The following is a 24299-nucleotide window of genomic DNA, read 5'->3' on the forward strand; positions in this document are numbered from 1 at the left end:
CAAACTTAAATGGCATCCTCCTTTTTAAATTGTGTCCCTTGGATCTAGAAGCATCTCACCTCTATCAACTTTGTTTATCTCTTTAAGTAGTCTGTAATCTGTTTTTGTCATTTCCACAATGTACTTTCACATTTAACAACATTTCAGTTGCTTCATATTAAACCTTACCTTGTGCTGATTGATTATTATGCTTTCATTTCTTTTCAGTTAAATATTGAAATTTCAAAACAGGACATGGCAATAGTCAATGGCGAAGTCAAGAAGTTGCCGTACAGAGCAGGTAACATCAGAACTGACAACAATGATCATCTATTCCCACTGAACCTAGGCTCTTTTTTTTGTTCAATCATGGGTTGAGGGTGTTGCTGGTTAGCTGACATTTATTGTCCATTCCAGGTGGCAGTTAAGAGTATGCCACATTGCTGTGGCTCTGGAGTGGGCCAAAATAGGTAAAGATGGTAGTTTACTTTCCTCAAAAAATTTACAACAATATAGTACCTTTCACTTCTACACAACAACTAAAATTTACAGCTAATGCATTATATCTACAGTCTCCATTTTCTTTTAGGAACGATTGACAACTAATTAAATGCATTACAAGTAATCACATACAGCAACAAGAAAATTGACCAGTTAATGTCTTCTTAGTGGCATTGATTTTTAGATAAATGTTATTTAGGATATGCTTTGTACTCCATGTGAAATAGTAGTATGAACTATCCAAAACACAGCAGTCTTTTTCCTCAGTTAGTGAAGGGTCAACCCAGATAATGTGCCACTTGTCAAAGTACAAGATCTTAAGCATTATTTTAGAGGCAGACAGCCTCTTACGTCCTATGTTACAACACTGAGACAGAAAGCTGAACCCAATCAGCCATTAGGCCATAAGAGCATAAGATATAGGAGCAGAATTAGACCATTGGATCATGGCTGATACATTTCTCAACCCCATTCTCTTGCCTTCTCCCTGTAGTCTTTGATCCCCATACTAATCAAGAACCTATCTCTTTTAAAAACATTTAATGATTTAGGCTCTACAGCCTTCTGTGGCAACGAGTTCAACAGATGCACCATGACCCTCTGACTGAAGAAATTTCTCCTCATCTCAGTTCTAAAGGGTCATCTCTTCACTCTGAAGCTGTGCCCTTGTGTCCTATTCTCTCCTACTGGTGGAAACATCTTCTCTACAGTCCACCCTATCCAGGTATCTTAGTATTCTATAAGTTTCGATGTGATTTCTCCCTTAACCTCCTAAACTCCATCGAGTACAGAGGCCAAGTCCACAACCTCTCCTCATGTGACAAGCTCTTCATTGCCTGGGTCATTCTTGTAAACCTCCTGTGGATCCCCTCCAAGTCAGTGCATCCTTTCTTAGATACAGGACCAAAACTGCTCACAATATTCAAACTGCAAACTGATGAGAGTTGTGTATAGCCTCAACTATATATCGCTGCTTTTGTATTTTAGCCTCTCGAAGTGAATTTGAACTTTGCATTTGCCTTCCTAATTGTTAACTGAACCTGCAAAGACAGACGTGAGGACTGCAGATGCTAGAGACTAGACTCGAGAGTGTGGTGCTGGAAAAGCACAGCAGGTTAGACAGCATCCAAGGAGCACGAAGATCCTTCAGGCAAAAGCCCTTCATCAGGAATGAGGCTGGGAGCCTCGGGGCTAGAGAGATAAATGGGAGGGGTGGGCTGGGGTGGAGGGGGAGGGGTAAGATAGCTGAGAGTGCGACAGGTGGAGATTGGGGTAATACTGATAGGTCAAAGGGGAGGATGGAGCAGATATGCGGGAAGGAAAATGGACTGGTAGGGTGGGGGGAGGGGAAATGAGGAAACTGGTGAAATCCACATTGATGCCATGAGGTTGGAGCGTTCCGAGGTGGAAGATGAGGCGTTCTTCCTCCAGGCAAACCTGCATGTTAACCTGAAGATAATCCTGAACTAGGACTCCTAAATCACTTTGTACTTCACATCTCTGAGGCCTTTCCCCATTTAGAAAATGGTCTACACCTATATTCTTCATATCAAAGTGCACAACCTCACACTTTCCCACATTGTATTCAATCTGCCACTTCTTTGCCCACTCTCCTGGCTTCTCCAAGTTCTTCTGCAGCATTCCCACTTCCTCAACATCTATCAATCACCTATAATTGTGTCATCTGCAATCTGTCGGAACAATGTTCTCAGTTACTTCGTCCACATTGTTGATGTATAACATGAATAGTTGTGGTCCCATCACTAACTGTGCAGAATTCCACAAGTTAGTCTGCTAATCCACTATCCATGCCAGTACTTTGCCCCTAACATCATAGGCTCTTGGTTTATTCAGCATTCTCCTATGCAGAACCTTGTCAAAGGCCTCCTCAAAATCCAAATAGATCACATCCACTGGCTTTCCTTTGTCTAACTTGCTCGTTAACTCCTAAAGAATTGTAACAGATTTGTCTGGTATGACGAAGCCAGGCTGACTCAGCCCTATTTTACATTGGACTTCCAAGTAGTCGACAATCTTGTCCTTAATAATGGACTCTAAAATCTTATCTACGACTGAGATCAGCTTAACTAGCCTATAATTTCCCTTCTTAAACAAGAGTCTTATATTTGGCGTTTTCCAGGCTTCTGGAATCCTCTCTGACTCAAATGATTTCTGAAAGATTACCATCAATACCTCTACAATCTCCTCAGCTATCTCTTTCAGAACCCATCCAGTCCAAATGAATTTTTCTACTTTGAGACCTTTCAGCTTCCCCACCATCTTCTCTTTAGTGATGGCCACTGCACTCACCTTTGCTCTCTGACCTTCACAAAGTTCTGGTAAATTGCTCATGTCTTCCACCAGCAGAAGGTGGAATAATCACATCTTTTACATTCAGCCTTCTGTGAAGACTGATGCAAAGTACCTATTCAGTTCCTCCACCATTTCCTTATTCCCTATTACTACTTCTCCACCCTGACTTTTCAGAACTCCAGTGTCCACTCTCTTACCTTTCATATATCTAAAAGAATCTTGCCATCCTCTCTCATATTATTGGCTAACTTACTCTCATATTTCATCTTTTCTCTCCCGAAATTCTCACTGTCTCACAGTGCCAAGGGTTACACAGATTCCACAGTGACTGATTTTCCATTGTATTCTAGTGCGGGGTAACAGATATTGGGCAGTAACTCTGTTACTACACTGTATCCCAACACATGCTTAATCCTCTGGGGCAAAAGGTTGCTCTGCTAGAGACATATATACACAATCATTTCATCAAAATTTGCTCAAACGATTGAACTATTTGGGAGTAACATTACCTTGTTTCTCAGTCTGAAGATCAAAGCTATTGGCTGTCCTTTCCAATCCTCGAGCAGCACATTCCATGAGTTGGGGCTTTTAGCCACTGCAGACTATCTCACCAATGGGCAGTAACTGAGGGCAAGGGTGCAGGGGACCTTAAGATTGACATTTGTGCCTGCTGCTCTGTGCAGCCTAGACTGTGGACCTCACCCCAGACTCACTGTCTTTCCATTCCCAAACCAAATAAAAAATAGAGGCTGAAGAAGATACAAGGTGTGACCCCACTCTCTTTTTCCTCATCTTCCAAGATTACCCTCTGTTTGAAGAAAATAAACTCTATCAACTGACCCTCCCAAAGACCTTACCTCCTGCATCCCGTGAACACACCTTTATTTTGTTGCTAATACAGTAATGGCTCAAATAGAGATCAATGCATATAGGTGGCACGGTGGCTCAGTGATTAGCACTGCTGTCTCATGGCACCAGGGACCCGAGTTTGATTCCAGCCTTGGGCGACCGTCTGTGTGGAGTTGGCACATTCTCCCCGTGTCTGCGTGGGTTTCCTCCGGGTGCTCCGGTTTCTTCCCACAGTCCAAAGATGTGCAGGTTAGGTGAATTGGCCATGCTAAATTGCCCATTGTGTCCAGGGATGTGTAGGTTAGGTGTATTAATCAAGTGTAAATATAGGATAATGGGGTAGGGAAGTGGGTAGAGGTGGGTTACTCTTCAGAGGGTCAGTGTGGACTTGTTGGGCCAAACGGCCTATTTTCACACTGTAGGGATTCTATGACTTTATCACCATTATGGAAACATGATTGCAAAGAAAACAAAACTGGAAACTGAACATTCAGGGCAATGTAGCCTTTTGAAAGGATAGGCAAGAAGGGAATGGTGGTGAAATAGCTTTGTTAGTATGAGATGGAATTAATATTTCTTGCAAAAATTATCTTAGATTAGATGCTAGAGAATCCATATTGGTGGAGGGAAACAAAACACAGATGGTAATCGTCATAGTCTTAAGGGTTGAGATGGAGAGGAATTTGTTACGTGTGTACAAGACAATTTTCTGATTCAGTATGTGGATGTACCTACTAGAAAAGGTGCAAAACTTGACCTACTATTGGGAAATAAGGCAGGGCAGGCGACTGAGGTGTCACTGGGGGAGCACTTTGGGGCCAGTGACCATAATTCTATTAGATTTAAAATAATGATGGAAAAGGATAGACCAGATCTAAAAGTTGAAGTTCTAAATTGGAGAAAGGCCAATTTTGATAGTATTAGGAAAGAACTTTTGAAAGCTGATTGGGGGCAGTTGTTCGCAGGTAAAGGGATGGCTGGAAAATGGGAAGCCTTCAGAAATGAGATAACAAGAATCCACAGAAAGTATATTCCTGTTAGGTTGAAAGGGAAGGCTGGTAGGTATAGGGAATGCTGGATGACTAAAGAAACTGAGGGTTTGGTTAAGAAAAAGAAGGAAGTATATTGTAAGGTATAGACAGGATAGATCGAGTGAATCATTAGAAGAGTATCAAGGAAATAGATTAGATTACTTTTTTTTAGATTAGATTACTTACAGTGTGGAAACAGGCCCTTCGGCCCAGCAAGTCCACACCGACCCGCCGAAGTGCAACACACCCAAACCCATTCCCCTACATTTAACCCCTTCACCTAACACTATGGGCAATTTAGCATGGCCAATTCACCTAACCTGCACATTTTTGGATTGTGGGAGGAAACTGGAGCACCTGGAGGAAACCTATGCAGACACGGGGAGAATGTGCAAACTCCAAACAGAGAGTCACCTGAGGCGGGAATTGAACCCAGGTCTCTGACGCTGTGAGGCAGCAATGCTAACCACTGTGCCACGGTGTCACCCACTAGGAGTAGGAGTATACTTAAGAGGGAAATCAAGAGGGCAAAAAGGGAACAAGAGATGGCTTTGGCAAATAGAATTAAGGAGAATGCAAAGATATTTTAAAAATACATTAAGGACAAAAGGGTAACTAGGGAGAGAATAGGGCCCCTCAAAGTTCAGCAAGGCGGCCTTTGTGTGGAGCCGCAGAAAATGAGGGAGATACTAAATGAGTATTTTGCGTCAGTATTTACTGCGGAAAATTACATGGAAGATATAGACTGTACGGAAATGTCCACATTACAGAGGAGGAAATACTGGATGTCTTGAAACGGGTAAAGGTGGATAAATCCCCAGGACCTGATCAGGTGTACCCTAGAACTCTGTGGGAAGCTCGAGAAGTGATTGCTGGGCCTCTTGCTGAGATATTTGTATCATCAATAGTCACAGGTGAGGTGCCGGAAGACTGGAGGTTGGCTAATGTGATGCCACTGTTTGAGAAGGGTGGTAAAGACAATCCAGGGAACTATAGACCAGTGAGCCTGATGTCAGTGGTGGGCAAGTTGTTGGAGGGAATCCTGAGGGACAGGATGTACATGTATTTGGAAAGGCAAGGACTGATTAGGGATAGTCAACATGGCTTTGTGCATGGGAAATCATGTCTCACAAACTTGTTTGAGTTTTTTGAATAAGTAACAAAGAGGATTGATGAGAGCAGAGCGTTAGATGTGATCTATATGGACTTCAGTAAGGAGTTCGACAAGGTTCCCCATGGGAGACTGATTAGCAAGCTAAGATCTCACGGAATACAGGGAGAGCTAGCCATTTGGATACAGAATTGGCTCAAAGGTAGAGGACAGAGGGTGGTGGTGGAGGGTAGTTTTTCAGACTGGAGGCCTGTGACCAGTGGAGTGCCACAAGGATCAGTGCTGGGTCCTCTACTTTTTGTCATATACATCAATGATTTGGATGCGAGCATAAGAAGTACAGTTAGTAAGGTTGCAGATGACACCAAAATTGGTGGTGTAGTGGACAGCGAAGAGGGTTACCTCAGATTACAACAGGATCTTGATCAGATGGGCCAATGGGCTGAGAAGTGGCAGATGGAGTTTAATTCAGATAAATGCGTGGTGCTGCATTTTGGGAAAGTAAATCTTAGCAGGACTTATACACTTAATGGTAAGATCCTCGGGAATGTTGCTGAACAAAGAGAACTTGGAGTGCAGGTTCATAGCTCCTTGAAAGTGGAGTCGCTGGTAGATAGGATAGTTAAGAAGTGGTTTGGTATGCTTTCTTTTATTGGTCACAGTATTGAGTACAGGAGTTGGGAGGTCATGTTGCGGCTGTACAGAACATTGGTCAGGCCACTGTTGGAATATTGTGTGCAATTCTGGTTTCCTTCCTATCGGAAAGATGTTGTGAAACTTGAAAGGGTTCAGAAAAGATTTACAAGGATGTTGCCAGGGTTGGAGGATTTGAGCTATAGGGAGAGGCTGAACAGGCTGGAACTGTTTTCCCTGGAGCGTTGGAGGCTGAGGGGTTTACAAAATTATGAGGGGCATGGATAGGGTAAATAGGCAAAGTTATTTCCCTGGGGTTGGGGAGTCCAGAACTCAAAGGCATAGGTTTAGAGTGAGAGGGGAGAGATATAAAAGAGATCTAAGGGGCAACCTTTTCACACAGAGGGTGGTACGTGTATGGAATGAGCTACCTGAAGAAGTGGTAGAGGCTGGTACAATTGCAACATTTAAAAGGCATCTGGGTGTGTATATGAATAGGAAGGGTTTGGAGGGATATGGGCCAGGTGCTGGCAGGTGGGACTAGATTGGGTTGGGATATCTGGTCGACATGGACGGGTTGGACCAAAGGGTCTGTTTTCGTGCTGTACATCTCTATGACTCTAGTCTATAGGCCCCTAACATTAGCTGTTCTGTCAGACAGAGAATAAATCAGAACGTACAAGGCATGTAAAAAAAGACAGTACATTAATTATGGGTAACTTTAATCCTCATATAGAGTTGGGAAAATCAAATTGGAAAAGTAGCTGAGAGAGAGCAGGTTTCTAGAGGATAGGTTTCTAGAGCAATATGTGGTGGTTGCAACCAGGTATCAAACTATTTTGGTTCCGGTAATATGTGATGAGGCAGGTTTAATAAATTATGTCAGAGTAAAAGATTCCTTTGGATCTGGTGAAAACACAGATGAATTGCTGTGAACAGTTTTCGTCCTCTTATCCTAGATGATATTGGAAGCTGTCAGAGAAGGTTCACTGGGCTGATCCTGGGTATGGAGAGAGTTTCTTATGAGGAAGCAGGATGATCAGAGGATAAGATAGGTGGACAGTGAGAGTGTTTTTCCTCAGATGATGATGGCCAGCATGAGGGGAAAGCTTTAAATTGAGGGGTGATAGATATAGGACAGATGTCAGAGGTAGGTTCTTTACTCAGAGAGTCGTAAGGCTGTGGAATGCCCTGCATGCAACAGTAGTAGACTCACCAACTTTAAGGGAATTTAAATGGGCAGTTGATAAATATATGAATGGTAATGGAATAGTGTAGGTTAGCTGAGCTTCAAATTGGTTTCACGTGTCGGCGCAACACCGAGGGCCGAAGGGCTTGCGCTGCCCAGTAATGTTCTATGACAGTTCGCGAAGTTTGGACTTGTACTCATTACAATTTAGAAGAAAGAGAGGCAATGTTAGTAAAACATATAAGATTTGTCGGGTGCTTGACAGAGTAGATGTTGACAGGTTTCTTCCTGTTTTGGGAAAGTCATGGATCAGAGAATATAATGTCAGAATAAGGGCTCGCCCATTTAAAACAGATAAGGAGGATTTTTTTTTCCTCTCAAAGGATGGTGAATCTGTGGAACTCTACGACAGAGGGCTGTCGAAGTTGGCATGTTAAGTGCTTTTAAGTCTGAGATAAACAGATTTTCAATCAGTAAAGGAATCAAGTGTCTGTGTGGGTTTCCTCAGGGTGCTCCGGTTTCCTCCCATAATCCAAAGATGTACAGGTCAGGTGAATTGACCGTGCTAAATTGCCCAAAGTGTTAGGTAGATTAGTAAAGGTAGGGGAATGGGTCTGGGTGAGTTAGTCTTTGGAGGGTCAGTGTGGATTTGTTGGGCCGAAGGGCCTGTTTCCATACTGTAGGGAATCTAATATTTGGCGATTGTAATGTTTCATATCCATGAGTTCTATGAAATGTCTCTCCATCACCCACAGTGTTCTGACTTAACCAGGTCTTTTAGCAAAAATAATACAACGAGATTGTAAAAATGCAAATGAAAATGTATTGATAAAACTGATAGCTTATTTAAAGTGCACCTGCATGTCCTCAGTATGTTTTCTTTCTTTCTCCCTATCTCCATGTCCAGTTTAATGCCCAATTTCCATAAATGTGGTGGAGGGACCATTTTTTGAGGTTGGCCCAGTTCACTTGGAAAACATGGACAGTTGTCCTGTGGTGTCTTTCGGCTTAAGGTGCCCAAGCCTGTTGAAAGTCTCCTTCTCGATCCTGAGGAAGGGTCATTTGACCCGAAGCATCAACTCTGATTTTTTTTCCACAGATGCTGCCTGACCTATTGAGCTTTTTCAAGCAATTTCTATTTTTGTTCCTGCTCAGATGCAGGTTCCCCTGTCTTGAACAGTTGTAAGCTTTGGGATCACAAGCACCTCTGGAACGTGATGAAGAGAAGTTTCTGGAGTGACTGTGTGCTGCTCATCCCTCTCTATAGGTTGAAAAGGAAAGGCACCAGGAGTGAGATCAGTGTTTCTCATTTCCTGTTGCCTTTGCATTATTACTCATCATACATGACTATAGCAGTGAAGTGTGGGCCTGAGACTATAGCCAGCAGCCACTGAGCGTTCTGCTGGACATGGTGTCCTAGACAGCTGCCATTTTTTCCCTGAAGATAGTCAGGTGCTCATACATAGGAGCCACGACAGCACTGAGAATGTTAAAGGACTTCATTGCAGTAGATTGAGGGCCTCTGGCACATGTGCCTGGTGCTACAGATGAGCATGTAATTTATGACCTAAAACAAAAGTATGCCTTCTTCATGGAACTGAACAGATACCTAGTCTCTGGCAATCTTTCTCGTGCCAGTGACCTCAAGTGTTTCTTCCTTGAGTGGTTTGGAGATGTGTAAGTGAAGGGCTCACAAGATCATATCTCTGAGTCTAGTCAACCAAGGATATCCCCTGAGGTGAAAGTCTCTGTGTTAGTGGAAGGTGCAGGTGCATGCCTTCAAGCATCCTCTGAGGATTCACAGACTTGCTCCTCTGTTGTAGAGCTGCTGCTGAGAGGTTCTGTGACTTGAACTTTCAGAGGTTTCCCAGTGCCATTGGTATCTGCATAATAGAAGAAAGGGAATTAGTGTACAAGATGGATAAAAGTTTGTGCAAAGCCAGAATAATGTAGGGTAACAATTTAGGTAATCAAAGAGGAGGGATAGGGAGTGAGTGAGGGAGAAGGAGAGGGGAATAACAACTGGAAATTGAAGGTTGCCCATTTTTATTTCACCACTCATGCACGATAGTACCAGTCTTCAGCTCTAATCTTCCTTATTGGGAGTAAGGAACCTGATGTCTGTCATACTTCTGCTTTGTAGTGGACACTCCAGTCTATTTGCAGTGCAATGTTTCCTACAATGAGACAAAGAGAGGAATGATTATGATGGAATTGGATGCAAGAGCAGTTAGTGATCATATACAAACCTGAGAAGTGGTGAGGTGAATCAGTGAGAAGTGTAGAGGGCAATAGAGTTAGTAGGATAGAGGAGGAGTTGAAACTCATACTGTAAGACTTTGTAAGACTTTGCAATAGCAGTGTTAGAGTGGTGGCCCTATGAGTGTGAGATGGCAGAGAAAAGATGATGCCACTTACTCTTGCAGGGGATAATTGATTTATTTACAACACTGTTGGTTCTCCCTTTTCACAGTGGAGACAGCACTGACCTGTGATATTATCTCTATGTAGGCTGGCTTGGTCCAGTAAAGTGGCCTCATTACAGTTAGCTAGAAAGAGGATTGAACTTCACTCCACTAACCAGTCCACCAGCACCTTGATCTTTGTCTATGATGCAGGGAGCAAACTTACTTCCTTCTATGCAATCTGATTAGAGATCAGAGTATCAAAGTGTGAGAGATAGTTCCTGGATTGCAGCACCAGCTGGATGCTAAATATGGCACCTTCGAAGTTGGTAGATGCCAGCAGTGCTACAAACCTGCATCTCACGGAATATACAGTTATGCGCCTAACATCTTGCATGCATAATGAGGTCAGAAGTATGTGATAACTTGCTCCAGACTCTGACAAAAATAATACCATGAAACTTGCTGAGTTCCCAGTCTTTAACTTCAAACTTAGTTTGGGAGTTTTTAAACAAGATCTAATTCATCAATAAAATCTAATTCAATTTTGTCTGTTGGTCAAATTTAAAGGGATATGTGCAATTAAAGAGAAATATTCCAATAGATGCGTAAAGATTTGAAAGTCATTCAGACAGGCTGAGACATTTTGACCTATCAACAGCCAAAGTTTCAACATAAGATGAAAAGGAAAGTCACAAAGAAAGGAAGAGGAACCCTAGACGTAATACTGAGTCTGCAGACAAAGCACTCAAAATACCCAAACCTTGTTGGTGCTGCCTAAATCATGGTGCTTTGTATATAAAGTGCACAGGAGAAGAGCTGCTTTGTGATTATTGTCTAAAGGCCACCTTTAACTAAGTGAATAGGCTAAGTTAATAGCCAGCACAATGGCTCAGTGGTTAGCACTGCTGCCTCACAACGCAAGGACCTGGGCTTGATTCCAGCCTCAGGCGACTGTCTGTGTGGAATTTGCACATTCTCCCTGTGTCTGTGTGGATTTCCTCCAGGTGTTCCGGTTGCCTCCCACAGTCCAAAGATGTGCAGGTTAGGTGAATTTGCCAAGCTAAGTTGCCCATAGTGTTCAGGGATGTGATGGTTAGGTGCATTAGTCAGTTGAAATGTAGAGTAACAGGGTAGTGGAATGGGTCTGGATGGGATACTCTATGGAGGGTCGGTATGGACTTGTTGGGCCAAATGGCCTGTTTCTACACTGAAAGGATTCAATGATTATAAAAACTGTGGTAGGTGGAGTTTAATGTATGCAAGTGTGAGGTTATCCACTTGCACCGAAGAAAGGTGAGATTAAAGTACTTTCTAGATGGTATTAAGTTAAAAGCAGTGGATGTCCAAAGAGACTGACGGTTCAGGTACATAATTCTTTAAAATGGCATGAACAGGTACAGAAAATGATCAAGAAAGCCAAAGAAATGCTGGTCTTTGTATCTAGAGGACCAAATTACACAGATTGAGAATTTACACTAAAGTTGTACAAAAATCTGATTAGACCTAATTTGTAGTACATTGATTAGATCTGAACACAACACCTTAGGAAGGATATATTGCCCTTAAAGGGGGAGTACAAGGTAGGTTTGCAGGAGTGACAGCTGAACCTCAAGGACTCTTTCAGCTCTTTTACAAATTAGGTGTTTTCTCTAGAATTTAGAAGGTTAAGAGGTGTTCTGATCCCAGTGGGCAAGATATTAAAGGCAGGGTAGATAAAGATAAGTGGCACAGTGGTTAGCACTGCTGCCTCAGTGCCATGGACCTGGGTTCGATTCCAGCCTTAGGAGATTGTTTGCATGTTCTCCCAGTGTCTGCGTGGGTTTCCTTTGGGTGCTCCAGGTTCTTCCCACAATCCAAAGATGTGCAGGTTAGGTGGATTGGCCATGCTAAATTACCCAGGATTATGCAGGCTAGGTGGATTTGCCATGGGAAATGGAGGATCACAGGGATTGGGGGGGGAGGGGGGAGCGCTGAGTCTGATTGGGATGCTGTTCAGAGGGCTGCTGTGGAGTCTATGAGTTGAATAGCATCTTTCTGCCCTGTTGAGATTCTATGATTCTAAATTATTTCCACTGGCTGGAGATTGTAAAACTAAAGAGAATTGCCCGAGAATTAGGGCCAGACCGTTCAGGAGAGATGTTAGGAAGTATTTTGACATACAAAGGGTGATAGATGTTTGGAAGTCTCTTCCATTAATGGCAGTGGATATAGAATCACGAGCACTACACCTTCAGTCTCCCAGACGTTCCAGTCCTCTGAGTTTTTTTGTGTATCCCTACTGCAGCCCTATTTTAATACTATAGTAAATACTAATATTTTCTTGATATAATGTTATGAAAAATGTTACATGATTAACATTTTGTCCATGAGAAAAATAATTAATCCTCTTATTTATTCATTATCAGTTCATAACTTCATAACGTGCTATGAAATACACTGATGCAAAATGTTGATTTGCTCAGGTTTATTATCTGTATGAGGCTAACCTGTTCATAAATCATCAATTGGATCCTATGAGCTATCTTTCTCTCTCTTTTCCACTGTTCCCAGTGCAATATCTTGTATACATAGGATGTTATGTACAGAATTTAACTAGAAAATGCTTGGCAGACCAGACAGCATCTGTGGATGGATTTAATGTTTCAGATCAAGGATCGTTTCTGTCAACAGATACTGTCAGACTTCGTGTTAATTTTTAGCATTTATTTTTATCTCACATTTCCAATCTCTGCAGTGTTTTGCCTCAGTTAAATATATATCTGTTTTAATTCATAGAATCCCTACACTGTGGAAGCAGGTCATTTCAACCCATTGAGTCCACAAATACCCTCCAAAGAGCGTCCCATCCAGACCCATCCCCATCCCTATAATCCCCACAGCTAATCCACCTAACCTGCACATCTTTGGACTGTGGGATGAAAGCGGAACACCCGAAGGAAATGCGCACAGACACAGGTGACTGTGCAAACTGCACACAGACAGTTGCCTGAGGCTGGAATTGAACCAAGGTCCCTGGTGCTTTGAGGTAGCAATGCTAACCACTTAACCATCATACGATTCTAATTCCTCACAGAAATCTTGCAACAACACTGAGTAAAAACTTTAGAAACATCACTAAATCATTTCTCCATTCCTCCATGTGAATGAAGAATGATGAAACCATTATGACCTCTGTGTGTCCACAGCATCGCTGTTTCTTATAATCAAGAATGAGTTCATCTTCTAAATTAATTGCCATGACAATTAACTTTTGAGTTATCCTGCTGTCTTTTAGGAAACATTTCAATTTACAGGCAGTCCTCAACCTACATTCAAGTGAGCACTCTGTCTGGCCTCGAGATGCAGATCCAGGTTGACCCAATTTTTCAGGCATACGTTAATATCGGAAATGATTTCTTCGGCACCAGTACAGGTTGGAGTTTAAGCATTGTTAAAAACAATTATTTTTTTGAACTAGAGACATACCCATACATACACACACACGTATGTGGACACGAAAATATGTATTCAGGATTTACATTTTTGATTAACAGTCATTTGGTGAGCTTTTGGTTTGTGTGGAATATAGGGATCTGAAACCCTCAATCATGGGATGTGCTGTCAGCAGTGGTCCCAGTGGAAACTGCAGGTAATTATGGGCTGAATATTTACATTGCCTTCAATTGATAAGCTAGATAAGCTAGAAGCACAACTGGAACTGACCAGAACCTGAAGCCCACATCATATTCCTCTTGGTAAATTGTGAAAAAAAAGAGCATAGCAAGTGCAAATATTACTTGAAATAACTCCACAGAGGTATCCAGTCATCAAGTCACCCTTTATGTACACATGAACAGTCCTTAACTACAGTACTGCCTCATACAGAGGCAGGCACCAGAGTGTTGGTGTCTCTGACATTTACCCTTTTCATGTCAGCCACAGTTGCCTGATTGGACCAGATTCAGAGCCCCAGTCAGGGAACTCATATTCTATGAGGTCCAGCTGGCTGACCTAGTTACATTAGTAGATTGATTATCATGCTTTGCATTGCTCAATGTTGTTTGTTGAAGGGACGCCCAACTAGAAAGGACATGTTAGCTTAGGAAGGAGATCAATTTTCTACCTATGAACTATATGAAGGCAATCAATTGAGTGTTTAAAATAGTGGAGAGAGACCAGAACATGAATCTTAAGTCTTAGGATAAGAACTGAGCAAGCTAATATTGAATCCAGGAAACAGTGAGAAGTGTGGAATGAATTAATTGAGGGTATTTAGAAAGGCAACTGACAATTACACAGAAAGCAAAGAATATATGAAGGAATTTGGAGAAAGCTTGGAATTAGAGAAACTAAGCTAGCATAGCAAACAAAATGACAAAGCAGGTTTGAAGATGTGAATGATCTGTTGCTGTTCCTATCTTCTTTTATGCAGCCACATGATAGTCCTGATCATCCACTGATTGTGTAAGCCATTGAATCAGAATTTGGTGCTGTCTATGATTAAAAGAGCATCTGTTATTTATATCCGTCTTGGTTATCCAACCTACCACATCGTGTCATCTTTAATAAAGTACAATATTGTTTAAGAAAAGGATAAATTTTGTCAAAACTTTTCATCGTCCATTCATCCAGACAATTTCCAAAGATATTAATTCAAGACAAAAATTAACATTTATACTACACGAGAGGAGAATACTGACTGGTTGAAGATTGACAGTTAATTGTCATGTTTTATTAACTTTAAACCATGCAGATTGACTATGATTGGTCAGGCAAGGCCTTTAGAAATTAACCAGTGTATGGATGTCACCTATTTTGAAACAGGTGTGGTGTCCATTATCTTTTGTCTACAGGTTCCACATTTGCTGGATAATCCTGAATATGTGAAGAATTACATTGACAACCACTGTCAGTCAGACTCACAGTGTGGCACACCTGCATATATGGGAAGTTACAAAAAAAATTAATAGACCTTGACTAGGTTTTGTGGGACCTGTGAAGACAGTGGGCAATGAAAGAAAGACCTCCATTTGACAAAACATATCTTTTTCAGCATTACTTGTGTCTTACCAAGCATATATTGGTATAATGTCTGTCAGTAATAACACATAATGCTTGTTCTGTTGCAGGACTGTGTGGCAATTTCAATGGTGATCCAAGGGATGATTTCAGAAGTAGTATGGGAATATTGGAACCTACTGCTGCTTCTTTTGTGAATTCTTGGCGGGTTGATTACCGCTGTAATGGTGCTACTAACAAACAACCATGTATACCGACACTGTCAAACTGTGAGTTTTGCATATATGCATCCTGTTTTTAAAATTACACCTTAAATAGGTTTGTGGCATCTGTGGAGACAAGTGAGCAAAGAAAGAAAGATCTCCTTTTGTATACCCTTCTCCATGACCATTAATGTCTCATAGCACTTTAAAGCTAATACGCAAGCTTCTACAACCGCAATGTGATATGACCAAGTCATCCGTGCTTGTGACTTTGAATGAAGAAGAAATATTGGCAAGGACAAATGGGGAGAACTCCCCTGCAGTTCTTTGAGTTAGTGCCAAAGGATCTTCTACATCCACCCAAGGTAGATGGACTCTCAACTTAATGTCTGAAAAACAGCACCAACATTACACTACTCCCTCAATTCCTATTACAGCTTTATCCTTGCAGTTCTGCAGTCAAATTGTACTTGGACCCTTCAACAATAATCGGTGATAAGCTGAACCTGACAGCCATAGTTTTTAAGCCCCACTGCAGCTAACTTGGCTGATAGTGCTGAACTGACATAATGTTACATTGGCAAAGTGATATTTTTCAGAACAGATAGTAGGCTTTCACGTCTATTCAGTGGATTTCAAAGACCCTATACAATTATATCGGAAAAAAGGGCAAGTCATTTTCTCAAATCAACATTTAAGCCTCTGCCAGTCCCAACTAAAACATTGGTGGAGTAGGTTTTAATCTCTCTTCTCACAAACTTCCCTTTTATCATGAAACTGATGCAAGAATGAAAACCAAAGTCAATAAAAAGATTTGCCAGTTTGAGGCTCCTTTATTCCTGCCAAAACCAATAGTCCTTACTGGTTTCTGTGTTGACTAAGGCCCTATACCCAGGTTCAAATGGAACACAAATATATCAACTTGATGACATCAGTGAGACCACAATGCTATTCAACTTGAACTTGATGACAACAAGATACTCAGGTACGGCTTATTACTGTTCAGGCTTACTTAGTAAATAGAGAGAGAAAAAAAAACAAGCAGGGTTTCTCTACATCCCTGAAACAATCTGAGGTCCTCCCCTGCCCCTTTACTCTCCTTCTCCATAGGAGCATTCAGGAATATAGTCCCTAGTCATATTATAAATGAGGATCATTTTTTTAGGTCTTACCAGCCTCCAGCTTTTTAAACCATGACCAGCTTTGATGTACATCCTGCTGGCATTAGGTAGTAGACAGATGTGAAATTGTAAAATTTGGGTGAGTATTTGGCTTCAGGCAACACTACGTCCCTTTCTTCACATCAATCCTGAGTTAAAATTAACTCAATGGAAATTTCTTATCCACTCCATATACGAAGAACACGAGCGATGAGTATTTCATTCAGTTAATCGAATTCCGGATAATCAAATGCCGGATAATCGAGTTTCCTCTGTAAATCATGTCGTAGTTATACTGTGGATGCTGGAGATCTGAAGTAAAAACAGAAAGTGCTGGAGAACTTCAACAGGTCTTGCAGCATCTGTGGTGAGAGAAATAGAATTAACATTTTGAATTCAATGAATTCGCCAGAACTGATGAGAGCTGGGACATTATGCTTTTAATGCTGGTCTGCAAATGGAACAAATGGTGAGCACACCCGGAGCAAAAGGGAATACTTAGTAGAATAAAGGAGTGATCTACGTGCAAAATAGATTTAAAGGATAGGTGTGAATAGTTAAAAACAGGTAGGCTCTTCTGAGAGCAAACCCATGCCATCAAATCACTGACAGAGGAGGGAGGGAATGTAATCAAAATGGAGGACAGTATTCATGCTATGAAGCTATTGAACTCAGTACTGAATCCTGAAGACTATAAAGTGAAGTGCTGTTCCTCCAGTTGCATTTGGCTTTGCTGGAACATTGCAGTGGATGGAAGTGTTAGAATGAGTTGAAGAGTGTGGTGCTGGAAACATACAGCTGGTCAGGCAGCATCCAAGGAACAGGAGAGCTGATGTTTAGGGCATAAGCCCTTCATCAGGAATAGAATGTTAGAATGAGAGCAAATGAGAGTCTTGAAACGGCAACTGGAAGATAGGGGTTGTTCCTATGGACAGAGCAAAGGTGTTCCATGAATTGTTATCCCATCTGTGTTTGGTCTTACCTATGTAGAGGAGGCTACATTGTGAGTAGTCAATACAGTAGACCAGATTAGAAGAAGTACAAGTAAAATGCTACTTCACTTAGAAGGTGTGTTTAGGGCCTTACATACTGACGAGGTAAGATATAAAATGCAAGTGTTGTCCCTTCCACAGTGTGAATGAGAAAGCCCAAAGAATGACAGATGATTTCGGCTTCATGAAGGGGACTGATAAATTTACTGGAATTCTTTGAGGTTGTTAACAAGGAGGGTAGATAGAAGGGAAGTGGTGGAAATAAATATTTAGATTTTCAGAAGGTATTTGATAAAGGTACTGCACATTAAGCTGCTTAATTAGACAAGAATCCATGGTGTTGACAGGTAGCATATTAGCATGGATAGAGGATTAGCTAAATAATAGAAGACAGGGAGTTGAATTAAGGATTGTATTTTCAGGTTGGCAACCTGTAACATTTGGAGTGCCACAGAGATCAGTGCTGATGCCACAATCATTTAAAATGTATATTAATGACTTGGGTGAATGCACTTTAGCTACATTTGCAGATGACACAAAAATTGATAGAGAAACCTAAGTGTGAGGACAACACTGTCTGCAGAGAAATATAGACAGACTAAACAAGTGTGAGAAAAAGAGAGTCATAGATTCACAGAGCTCTACAGCATGGAAACAGAGCCTTCAGTTCAACTCATCAATGCTGACCACATAACCCTCCAGCTCTGGCCGTATCCTTGAAATCTTTTCTGAACCCTTTCAAATTTCACAACATCCTTCATGGAGTAGGGAGTCAAGAACTGAGTCAAGAACAGTATTCTAAAAGTGGCCGAACTAATGTCCTGGACAACTGCAACATGACCTCCCAACTCTTATGCTCAATGTCCTGACCAACAAAGGCAAGCACACCAAATGCATTCTACACTATTCTGTCTACCTGCAACTCCACTTTCAAGGAACAATGAACCTGTACTCCAAGGTCTCTTTGTTCAGCAACATGCCCAAGGACTTTACCATTAAGTGGAAAAACCCTGCCCTGATTTGCCTTTCCAAAATTTGCCTTTCCCGCCTCAGGCGACTGACTGTGTGGAGTTTGCACATTCTCCCCGTGTCTGCGTGGGTTTCCTCCGGGTGCTCCGGTTTCCTCCCACACTCCAAAGATGTGCAAGTCAAGTGAATTGGCCATGCTAAATTGCCTGTAGTGTTAGGTAAAGGGGTAAATGTAGGGGTATGGGTGGGTTGCGGGTCGGTGTGGACTTGTTGGGCCGAAGGGCCTGTTTCCACACTGTAAGTAATCTAATCTAAAAATGCAACACCGCACATTTATCTAAAGTAAACACCATCAGCCACTCCTCAGCTTATTGGCCCATCTGATCAAGGGTCTCATTGAACTTGAGGTAACCTTGTTCGCTGTCCACTAAACCACCAACCACCAATTCTAGCATCATCTCCAAACTTAATAACCATACCTCCTATGTTCTCATCCAAATTGTGAATGGACATTGAGTACAGCCTGTATTCATGCCCTACATCAGGAAGGGAGCTGCAGAGGGAGAAGGCTGTATGTGATAATCAGCAGTACGTTTCCTTTCCCATATTTGACCTGCTGCCATGGCATTTCATGTGGTCCAGAGTTAATATTGAGTACTCCAATGGAAGTTTTCTTCAAACTGTGTAAGACTTTGCCACTACTAGTGCTGGGTGCTGGATACTGGTTGGATGTAGTCAGGGATAATTAAAAAACCCAAAAGGTGAATGCCAGAAAGCAGAAACAAAAAAGGAAATTGCTGGAAAGATTGAGCAGGCCCAGAGCTGCTGGAGAGAAAGAGTCAATGCCTTGGGTCCTTCTTATAATTTTTATTAATGACTTGGATGAGAAAAGTGATTGTACAATAGCCAAGTTTTTGGATAATGTAAAAATAGATGGGAAGACAAGTGTTGAGGACACAGAGGGTTAGAGACAGAGGCTAAGTCAATGGGCAAAAACTTAGCAGATGAAATATAATGTGGATAAATGTGAGATTATGCACCTTGGCAGGAAGAATAGAGGAGCCGAATACTACTTAAATGGAGAAAGACTGCAGAAAGCTATAAAACAAAGTTCAAAGGAGATGTGAGGCAGGATTTTGCTTAGACAGTATAATTGTGGCCCCACCACTGATCCCTGTGGCACACCTCTAGTTACATGTACCTTCAATCGGTATGCCATTCCCCAACCAAATTAGTTTAAACCTCCATGAAGAGGAACCCTCTCCCCATCACCTTTTCAGGGTTATCAATAAATGCTGGCCCAGCCAGTGACATTCATTCATTAGAAATGTATCAAAATAAAGGGGACTTTCCAGGGTCAAAAGGTTGTTTGCTGTTGTTTTTGCTGATTCAGTGGTTGATGACCTGAACTCCATCAGGTTTTGTTCTTTTGTTTTGATTTTATATCTGTTTGATACAATTGAATGGCTTACATTTCAGATTGCAATTAAGATTCAACCATATTGCTGTAGGTTGCAAGTCACATGTAGGTCAGAACAAAAGAGAAGATTACCTCCCCTAGAGCTTATTAGCCAGGCATCCTCTTTCCTGATGCAGGGCTTACGCCCGACACGTCAATTCTCTTGCTCCTCGATGCTGCCTGACCAACTGTGCTTTTCCCACACCACACTCTCAACAGGCATCCTCTTTCCTCAGGTGCAACAGTAGAGACACGCCATCTAGTCCCAGGTTGCCAATTGCATTAAAGCAGTCTCAGTCATCTGGAAGGATGGTCAGCACTGTAGGAACAAGGTTAATGTCCTTCTCCACTCTGCTTGCATGAATATCACCATCTTCTCTGCAATACCTCACATTCACGCTATCATAGTTACTGTACCCAAATCCCATCAAGGCTCACACTCTACTGCTCTCACTATTGCCTGTAACACCTTGCCCGCTTGCTTTACCCCAACCTGCTGCACACTAATCCAGCTTCTTTCTGCACTGCCAACTTGCTCACCAGACACACTTTCTCACATGAACCAATCTTAAATGTGCCACTCACTTTTGCCTTCCACAATATCTGTTACACCTATTTCATGAGGAAGACAAAGTAGAACAAAATAATAGGGCAAGAAGAGTCAAGACAAATGATGTTTCACCCATCATTTCCTCCGTGCCCCACCCCTTATGACCATCCTGAAATGAATCTGGACTAGTATCAGAGGGTGCCCTTGACGTATTGTGTCAGGAACCCTTGAGCAAAGGTTTGCTTACAACTATGACAGACTTCCTGGCTTTGTGTTTGTGCTAAATGGTCGATAAGACAGCAGCAATGTGAGCCTGGTATCTCTGGCTCAGGAGACAAGGGTGCTGTTAGCATGGGAGTGGATTTGGAGGCCCATCTCAGATTACTGCACATCAATGAATTCAGACTGGGGAGAGGCCATACATATGCATGTGAGAAGGGGTTTACTCAATTCCTACATTGATGACACACCAGTGAGTTCACAAGTGACTGCGGGACTTGAATTTTGCTTTTACTTACATCCCAGATGGTACTGTGCATGGGTCCTTGGTATACTGACCTCTACATTGCAGAAACAAAATGCCAGTTCTTGGATACCTCCTCCTCTCTCCTCTTGGACCATGATTCTACCATTGACTGTGTCCACAATAGTCACTGATACCTTTTCAGCTGATAATCATCCCCCGACTGCTCATAGTCCCCTAAACCCGCATAGCCCACTTCTACCTCCTTCCCAAAATCCACAAACAGGAGCTTCTGCTCCACAGAACTCCGCTCTTCTGACCTTGACTTTATTTTTCGTCCTTTGTCCAGTCCGTTTCCACTTATATATAGTATTCTTCTGACGTTTTACATCAGTTTCAGAATTTCCAGTTCCCAGGGTCCAGCTGCCTCCTCATTACAATGGACATGCAGTCCCTTCACACGTCCATCCCCCATCACCATGGTCTCAGGGCTCTGCGTTTCTTCCTGGAGAAAAGGCCTGAACTGATCCCATCAACCAACACCCTCCTCTGCCTGGCCAGGCTCATCCTCACTTTGAACAACTTTTTCTCTAACTCCTCTCACTTTCTACAGGTCAAATGTGTGGTCATGGATACCAGAATGAGCCCCAGTTACACCTGTCTCTATATGGGGTAAGTGGAACATTCCTTGTTCCAGTCCTACTCCGGCTACCACCCACAACTGTTTCTCCAAGACATCAATAATATCATCAGTTCTGTTTCCCTCTCATCTGGAATTGGAAAAGTTTATATAGTTCTCTTCTAATTTCCATCCTGCTCTCAGCTCCACCTGGTCCATCTCCGATTCCTCCCTTCCTCAACATCGGTTTCCATTCTGGATAGGCTGGCCACCAATATCCACTGCAAACCTACTGACTCCCACAATTATCTTAACTATATCCTCACATTGTGTGTCCGGTAAAGGCTCCATTCCATTTTCCCAGTTCCTCCATCCCGTCGCATCCGTTGATGCCGACTTCAATAGGGGGGACTTCAGAAAAGTCCACCGTCTTCCTCAAATAAGGATTCCCCACCACCATGATTGACAAGGCCATAATCCATGTCTGACCCATCTCTGTATTTTGACCCTCACCCCTTTTCTTCCATCCCACAACACTGACAGGGCCCCTCTGTTCCTCACTTACCAACCCTGCCAGCATCTACATTGCAAAAGATCATTAGCTGCTCTTTCTGCCACCTCCAGCAGGATGCCATCACCAGACACATATTCGCTTCCCCTTCCTTGTCAACATTCTGCAGGCACTGTTCTCTCCAGGACATCCTGGTGCACTCCTCCTCCATTTTCAACAACTCCCCACACCACCAGGGCATCACCATGCATCCATGCAATCACAGAGTGTAACACCTACCTGTGTTTACCTCCTCACTGTCCAAGGTCCCAGATACACATTGAGTGAAGTGCAGATATAATCGCTATATCACCTAGAATTTAGTCTGCTATATTCACTGCCTCTACATTGGGGAGATATAGACAAGATGACCACTTTACAGAACACCTACATTCTATCCATAAAAATGACCCTGTCCTCCCGGTTGCCAGTCACTTCTACACACCACCGTGTTCCCTGGCCAGCATCCCTGTCTAAGGCTTGCTACAGTGCTTCAGCGCAAGGTAAAAGAACAGTATCTCATTTTCTGCTAGGGCACTCTGTAACCTTGGTGACTCAATATAGAGTTCAATAATTTTAGGGCCTGAGCATCTTCTCCCATATCCTTAACCCAACCACCATCTTGTCATCACATTGGCACCTGCCACAACCGTCCCATTGTCATTTACGAATGATTACCATTTGCAGCTGTTGATTCCCCGGGATGATCTTTATCCATTCCTTTGTCTGTCAAACTGTTATTCTTTCTCTCTGGGCTTCATCTCCATCTATAATTTATTCCCGCTCCCAACCTACACCCATTTTTCAGCATATACGCAAACCTTTTTCAAGCTACAATCAGCCCTAAAGAAAGGTCACTGGACCTGAAACATTAACTCTGCTCCCTCTCCAGACCCCGCCAGACCCACTGAGATTCTCCAGCAACCTCTGTCCTTATTCCAGATGGTGCTGTTATCATTGGGGTGTGTTTTTGCTGATGGTAACAAATCTCTACCCAGTTATGTGTGTTGTTATTCAGGACAAATGTCAAGTATATTAACCTTGTTGTTTAAAAAAATGGTAGGCCTTTTAGGATACAGGTGAGCAGCAATTTCTTCTCTCAGAGTTGTAGAAAATAAAGAAAAAAGAGAGAAACCATTGAAAAGTTCTCTGATTGGTCTACTGTCTGGGAATAGAGCCAGATAGAGCCACTCAAGCTTTACTTGCTTGAAAATGCTGGAGAAATTCCTTTTGAATGTCATTTTTGAATTTGAATAAATTTCTCTGTGCATTCTGCATTACAACACCTTGACCAATCAGAATTCACTTACCAACCATCTTCACCCTGTTTTGCATAATTAATTTATTTTCCCATTAAAATATGGTATTCATGCCTCTGCCCTGATGAGTGCTTGACAATCTTCAACAGCATCTCTTTTTCCATCAATACTTTAGTTCTGTGTGATCAGGCGAAACTAGGACAAGAGGGCATAGCCTCAAAATTTAGAACTGAATTGAGAAAAAAAAAGAGGGTTTTGAATCAATGGAATTCCCTGCCCAGTGAAGTAGTTGAGGATCCTTAGTAAATAAGATAAGATAGATCATTTTTTGAACAGCAAAGGAATTAAGCGTTACGTTGAGAGGGTGGGTAAGTGGAGATGAGACCACGATAAGATCAGCCATGATCTTATTAAATGGCGGAGCAGGCTCAAGTGGCTAGATAGCCTACTCCTGCTCATAATTCTAATGTTCATATTCACCTCAGCTGGCATGAGAATTGAACCAATATTCTTAGCATTACTCACCAGCTGTCCAGCCAATTGAACTAACCAATCTTCGATATATTTGAAGAAGAATTGTGATGGATTACATTCCTTCATTGTATCAATTTGATCTCTGTATGTAAGAGTCAGAAAAATCTGAATGTATATATTGAATTGGAGAGACTGGAAAATGGAATTATTTAGACATTATTGGGTTGACAAAGTACTAATCAGATGATTTCATACAAAAACTGAGGAAAAACAATGGGTTATTTGCTGTTTTCTGGAAAAGCAAATCACCTTGAAAAATGTCAATATTACAGAGGAGGAAGTACTGGATGTCTTGAAACACATAAAGGTGGATAAATCCCCAGGACCTGATCTGTTGTACCCTAGAACTCTGTGGGAAGCTAGAGAAGTGATTGCTGGGCCTCTTGCTGAGATATTTGTATCATCATTAGTCACAGGTGAGGTGCCAGAAGACTGGAGGTTGGCTAACGTGGTAAGGACAAGCCAGGGAACTATAGACCAGTGAGCCTGACATCGGTGGTGGGCAGATTGTTGGAGGGAATCCTGAGGG

At 42.2% G+C, this 24299-nt stretch overlaps 1 protein-coding gene across 1 annotated transcript in view; it reads left to right on the plus strand.

Moving 5' to 3' along the window:
* LOC122558123 (mucin-6-like) overlaps window positions 1-24299 on the plus strand; it is a 276414-nt gene that overhangs the window by 146239 nt on the left and 105876 nt on the right. The window contains exons 17-19 of the mRNA XM_087996806.1: window positions 208-280; window positions 13289-13426; window positions 15123-15281. Coding sequence (XP_087852932.1) covers window positions 208-280; window positions 13289-13426; window positions 15123-15281 — 370 coding nt within the window. The remainder of the gene's footprint in view (window positions 1-207; window positions 281-13288; window positions 13427-15122; window positions 15282-24299) is intronic.

This window comes from Chiloscyllium plagiosum, unplaced genomic scaffold (assembly GCF_037043375.1).
Source record: "Chiloscyllium plagiosum isolate Xiang-an unplaced genomic scaffold, Cpla_swu_hap1 HiC_scaffold_18, whole genome shotgun sequence".
Taxonomy (NCBI): Eukaryota; Metazoa; Chordata; class Chondrichthyes; order Orectolobiformes; family Hemiscylliidae; genus Chiloscyllium; species Chiloscyllium plagiosum.